Source organism: Oratosquilla oratoria, chromosome 13 (genome assembly GCF_046742065.1).
Source record: "Oratosquilla oratoria isolate Oo_2021 chromosome 13, ASM4674206v1, whole genome shotgun sequence".
Classification (NCBI taxonomy): domain Eukaryota; kingdom Metazoa; phylum Arthropoda; class Malacostraca; order Stomatopoda; family Squillidae; genus Oratosquilla; species Oratosquilla oratoria.
Genome location: NC_134789.1, coordinates 11,689,138 through 11,694,883, shown reverse-complemented (window position 1 = coordinate 11,694,883; position 5,746 = coordinate 11,689,138). Strand labels below are relative to the sequence as shown.

The window sequence follows — 5,746 nt, the reverse complement described above, 5'->3', positions numbered from 1 at the left end:
TTGCGATAAGTAAAGCGATAATGCGATAAAGCGATAATATCGCTTTAACCGAAAATTTACCGCTTATCGTTTATCGCAAGACCGGAAAAATATATCGCTTATATTTATCGCTTTCAAATTTCCCGCGATAAATCCAGCGATAAAGTAGAAGACAAAAAGCCGTTACGGCGGGAGGTTACAGGCTCATTGTTACGCGGCAAACAGATGCGGCCAGGCGCCTGGTGGCCCGCGCTTCTGTTGTCACTGTTTCTTTGAAAACCCCCCCAACTGGACCCATCTGATCTCAGCTCTGTGTTTTTATTGTGCTACCAGCGATCCAAAGCTTCTTTGTGTGTTATAACTTATATATACTTAATTCTTATTGTATATTGCTATCTTAACTAAATATCTAATTAATATATATTAGTTTTATATATTTTTTGCGTTTTGAGGTGCGCCTCGCGCGTGCCTCCCGTTCGTACGAACGTCGCGTGATTTTGTGTTTTAACTTTTCCTTTTCAGGAAATCGTTTAGGTTTTTGCGTTTTATATTGCGTTATTAATTAGTGTCGCGGCGGGCGCGCTTCAGTGTTCGAGAATAGTGAATTTAGTGATTAGTGAGTGTCAAGATGTCAGGCAAGAGGACAGTGGAGGACTTTTTCCGCGTGGAGGCCAGCAGCAGTGATGTGACTCAGGAAAGGAAGCGGAACATTTCCGGGAGTTCGGGATCTGTGGACATTCCCACCATCTCCCGCTCGAGCTCCCTCATGTCCCTGGGCAGTGAGCCCGAGGACAGCCGCCCTGGCAGCCAGGCCAGTGACCAGGGAGACGTTGTGATTGCGGGTGGCTGCAGTATTTCGAGCCAGGAGCTGCAGATCATCAAAGACAAGATGGCCGCTCTGACAAACTATTACAAGTTGTCCCGCGTGATCAAGTCTAAGAACGCACCAGACACTTCTTCCAAGGTCCTGGGAAAGACAATCAAGGTCTACAACTTGAAGGCCAAGTGCCAAAAGTGCTTCGCGGAGGTGTCTTTCTGGAACAACACCACTGGCAACCTGGTCTCGCACTACAAGACCAAGGTACTATTTAGAACTATTCAGTTTTCAAATGGCTAGATAACAAAATGAGCTCATAGCCAAACTATTAGTTTCATGTAAATTAAAGCACTCTTATTCTTTCAGCACACTCATGACTTGTCTGAGCTGAAGGCAGCCATCAGCAGGACCAGCAGGCGCGGCCTCAAGCACCCAAGTGGAGATGACCAGCCGCAGCGCCACCAGCTCTCCTTAAAGGAAACTTTTACACAGGTAAAGATTTTTTATAAAAAACAAGTCTGCGATAAATTTTTTGCCAAAGCGATAATAATAATGCGCTAAATTTATAATTGATCGCATTATTAAAATTTATAATTTTATTTGATAAGTTGAACATTTTACTTAAAATTCTGTTAATTGCTACACTTGTTACAAAATGTTATAGACATGGTAAATTTTTATTTTTTTTCTTTGTGGTGCAGGATAAGGGTAAGGAGGCAATGACCAAGTGGTTCGCGAGGTGCCTCATCCCACTCAGCATCACAGACCACCCAGCCACCAGGGAGATGTTCCAAGTCTTCCAGCCTGAGTTCAGGGTGCCCAGCCTCCGCACCCTGACTCGCGACATCAAGGCCATGGGGAAGGAGGCAAGAGAGGAGATCAAGAGCATTCTCAAGGACCTGCCGCATGTTGCGACAACAGCGGACAGCTGGACGGCACACGACAGGTAAAGCATTTTAAAAATTCTTAAAATGTAGGAATTATATGTTAATAATTGTTGTATGTCTATGTAATCTGATTAAAAGACATACATTACATACATAAAAACATATATGCAGGTCCTTCATTGGGTCGACAGTCCACTGGATCGACCCCACTGACCTTTCCAGGAAGATGGCCACCCTGGCGATCAAGGAGATCATGGTGAGTCAAATTTAGAACATAAAAGTTGAGACTTGCATCAGAACTAATTTGAATAAAATATACTTTATTATATCATTAAACACATTAAAATAAGAAAAACTAAATATAATAAATATTAATTTATATTTATTATATTAAGCATCTCCCACTTTAATTCATTTAATTGATATAATCAACTTGAATGTTAATGGTACTATATGTTATTAAGTTGTCTTATGATCTATCAGGTTAGCCAGACCAAGGGCATCATCGCCACCAAGCTGGACCAGGTCAACCGCGCCTTCAACATCTCGCGGAAGGTTGTCCTCACCACCACGGACAACGGGGCGAACTACGTCGCGGCCTTCAGCAACTATGGCCCAGGGATTGGCGAGGCAGAGGAGGACGCCACCAACCCTGACGTCGAGGAGGTGATCAACAGCCCAGAGGACCAGGAGGAGGAGCAGGAGAGGGAGGGCCTTGACATCATCAGCGTCACCATGGCCCTTGCTGCAGCAGCTGCAGTGCAGGACTCACCCAGGCTGCCCAAGCATCAAAGATGCTGGCAAGTAAAAGCAAAGTTTATTTAAAGATTTAAGATTGTCATGTTAACTAACAAACAGTTAAAATGTATTTTTGTTTTTTAAATTACTAAAACTTTTCTTTTATTTCAGCGCGCACACTGTCAACTTGCTGGCGTCCATAGATGTCTCCCAAGTTCACAACTGGAACTATGGGAGGGCCGCCGCCCCCTTCAAGAAGACCCTAGCCAGGGCCCAGGGCCTGTGGAACCTACAGAACAGGTCCTCCACATCAGCCAACACCATCAAGCAAGTGGTAGGGAGAAAGCTTCCAACACCTGTGGTCACAAGGTGAGCCAAAAGACATTTTTGTTCAAATAATTTTAAATATTTTGATAAATTAATTCTAAATATTTTATACTTTTATTTAAATATTTTTACAAGCAACAAAGACAAAACTATTTCTTGGTCTGTTTGTTTTCTTTTTGTCCTTGTCCTTCATGTTGCTCACTTTGCCCAACAGGTGGAACTCACTGTATGACGCCTGCAGTGTGCTGCTGCAGTGCGTCATGGACGACGACGCCCGCCTGGAAGCAGTGAACGAGGTTTTGAGGAATGAGGGTGGCACCAACAGGAACAGGACCTCCTACTATGGCTTCGATGACCAGGACAAGCAGGTAAAGTCGCAAAGCAGTTAGATGCGAACTTTTATATTTTTCTTTAGATACAGTTCTGTTGTTGCTTTAAGCTTTAGCATTACCATTTTTGCCTTTTTTTTACACTTTGTTTTGCCATCAGGTACTGCAGGAGTACTGCAAGGTCATGAAGCCACTCGCCAACTGCCTGGACCGCCTACAGACTGAGGAGAACGCATACTTGGGAGTATTACTGCCCATCCTCACCCTCATGAGAGTGGCGCTGGAGCGCATGGAGGTAGCTCGAGGAGACCAGGCCCTCACCTACGCCAAGCCCTTGGTGCGCGCCCTCCTGCGACAGGAGGGCAACAAGGGAGGATTTAACAACAGGTACAAACAACCTAACCTATGACATTAAAAAAAAAAGAATTAATTCTTTGTTTAATTTTTGCGGCGCTAAAAGTTTAACCTTCTAACCAAACTATAACTATTACTTTGCTTTACAGGTTCAGTGCCATGTTCAAAGACCTGGACCTACTGATGGCATCTGCCCTGCACCCCAACTATAGCATGACCACATTCAACTCTGTGGCCCCCAACATGAAGGAAGAAATCTTCCAGAGGATTGTGAAGGAGATGAAGGCGCTCATCAGGCAAGAGACAGAAGAGAGAGACAACAGCCAGGACATGGAGGCAATGGAGGAGCATGAGGAGGTCAGCGCCGACCCATTTGCAGAGCTGTGTGACACAACCCAGGCTGACCAGGAGGACGACCTGGAAGAGAACATCAAGAAGGAGCTGCTGGCTTGGAAGAGGAGCAAGGAGGTAATAAGACTATTGTGATTTAAACTTATTGTTTTGTTCTTACATACTAGCAAATGTAATGTTGCGATAATTGCGCTAACAAATGTAATATTGCGATAATATAAATTAAATATTTGTAATTGTTGCAGGCAACAGTGAAGAAGTCGCACTTCCCAGCAAAGTATAGGGACCAGTGGGTGACCCTCTTCATCAAGTACAACACTGGAATCCCAAGCTCAGCAGCAGTGGAGCGATTATTCAGCACAGCTGGGGACGTCCTGAGGCCAAAGAGGGCGTGCCTCAGTGAGGACAACTTTGAGGACCTGGTGTTTCTGAAGGGAAACCTCCACCTCCTCAAGCAGAAGTTCAAGGTGCCAAGGGGGGTGGATAAGGAGGATGAGGAGATGTTTTAAATTGTTGTGTTTGTGTTTGTGACGTTGTGCTGTGATAGTTTTGTTAATTTGTCTTCATTAAATGTTGTTATAAAGTAATAAAATGTTAATTTCGGGTCATTTAGTCTTTTATTAAGTAATATATGGTGCTTTAAGTGTAAAAAAGAGGTTTTTAAATGCATAAGTAGCAAAAATAGAGTATTTTTTTATTTATCGCAGGATTTATCGCTTATCGCTTTAAGGTATCTTGGAAATTTATCGCTTTATCGTTATAGGACTTAGCGGGAAATTTATCGCTTTATCATTATCGCTTTATCGCAAGATTTATCGCTGCCCACCACTGAGAAGGAGGATGAGGGTGAAGAGGAAGAGGAAGAAGAAAGGGAAGAAGAGGAGCAAGAGAAGGGGAAGGAGGAGGAGGATGAGGAAGAAAAGGAAGAGGAGTAGAAAGAAGAAGTGTTAGGAGTAGAATGGGGAGACTTTTTACCACATCCTGACCTAAAACTAGGGGCACAAGAGCGGTGCTAAATTGCCCACAGGTACAGAAGCGCTGGTAAAACACACTCCATAACAACAGCGACAACAACAACAGCCACAATCTTCACTCCTTACTCCATCCCACAACCTCATCTCCATCCATAAAGACCCGTACACTCAACCCCAATTTCAACCCATATATCAACCCAACTCAATATACTCTTATTCTTCTGCCCAGCCTCTCCCCCCACAGCCATCTTTCAGGTGTCAGCTGGTACCCAGCCCCCCCAGCCACCTCCCAATCACCTTCCAGCCATCACCCAGTCACCTCCCAGCCATCCTCTAACCACCTCCCAGCCACAACCCAGCCTCCCTCCAGCCACCTCCCAGCCACCTCTCAGCCATACCCAGCCACCTCCCAGCCACCTCCTAGCCCCACAGCCACCTCCCAGCCACACAGCCACCCTCTAACCGCCTCCCACCCACCCTCCAGCCACCTCCCAGCCACCTTACAGTCCCCAGCCACCTCCCAGCCCCCAGCCACCTCTCAGCCACCTCCCAGCCCCCAAGCCACCTCCCAACCCCCCAGCCACCCTCCATCTACCTCCCAGCCACCTCCCAGCTACCACCCAGCCACATCCCAGCCCCCCTCAGCCACCTCCCAGCCACCACCCAGCCAACTCATCCTTGAGGCTACGATACTCGATTAAGGAAGAATGTCTGAAAGAAGTCAATTTGCATTGTCATGCGAGGAGGTAGAGGGGAGAGGAGGAGGAGGAGGAGGAGGAGGAAGGGCGAAAAGGAGGAGGAAGAAGAGTAGGAGGAGGAGGAGGAGGAGTAGTAGGAGGAGGTATAACAGGGTTGGCGGAGTTGGAAAGGTTAGCTAAACCCATCGATTTGGCGTCACGTTTATACATTTTATTACAGTTGTCGCCAGACGATTTTATTCAATTGAGCCACAGATTCCTCCCCTTCCTCCACTTTCTCCACCTCCTCCTT

The 5,746-nt window shown here is 45.9% G+C and overlaps 1 protein-coding gene across 1 annotated transcript; it reads left to right on the top strand.

Moving 5' to 3' along the window:
* Window positions 1-307: 307 nt before the first annotated feature.
* LOC143032174 (zinc finger BED domain-containing protein 4-like) lies at window positions 308-4,380 on the top strand. Its single transcript, XM_076196642.1, has 10 exons — window positions 308-1,060; window positions 1,163-1,288; window positions 1,498-1,742; window positions 1,855-1,939; window positions 2,167-2,483; window positions 2,593-2,790; window positions 2,963-3,116; window positions 3,238-3,464; window positions 3,581-3,899; window positions 4,028-4,380. The coding sequence occupies exons 1-10, from the start codon at window positions 608-610 to the stop codon at window positions 4,289-4,291; spliced, it is 2,388 nt and encodes a 795-aa protein (XP_076052757.1). The 5' UTR covers window positions 308-607; the 3' UTR covers window positions 4,292-4,380.
* Window positions 4,381-5,746: the final 1,366 nt, after the last annotated feature.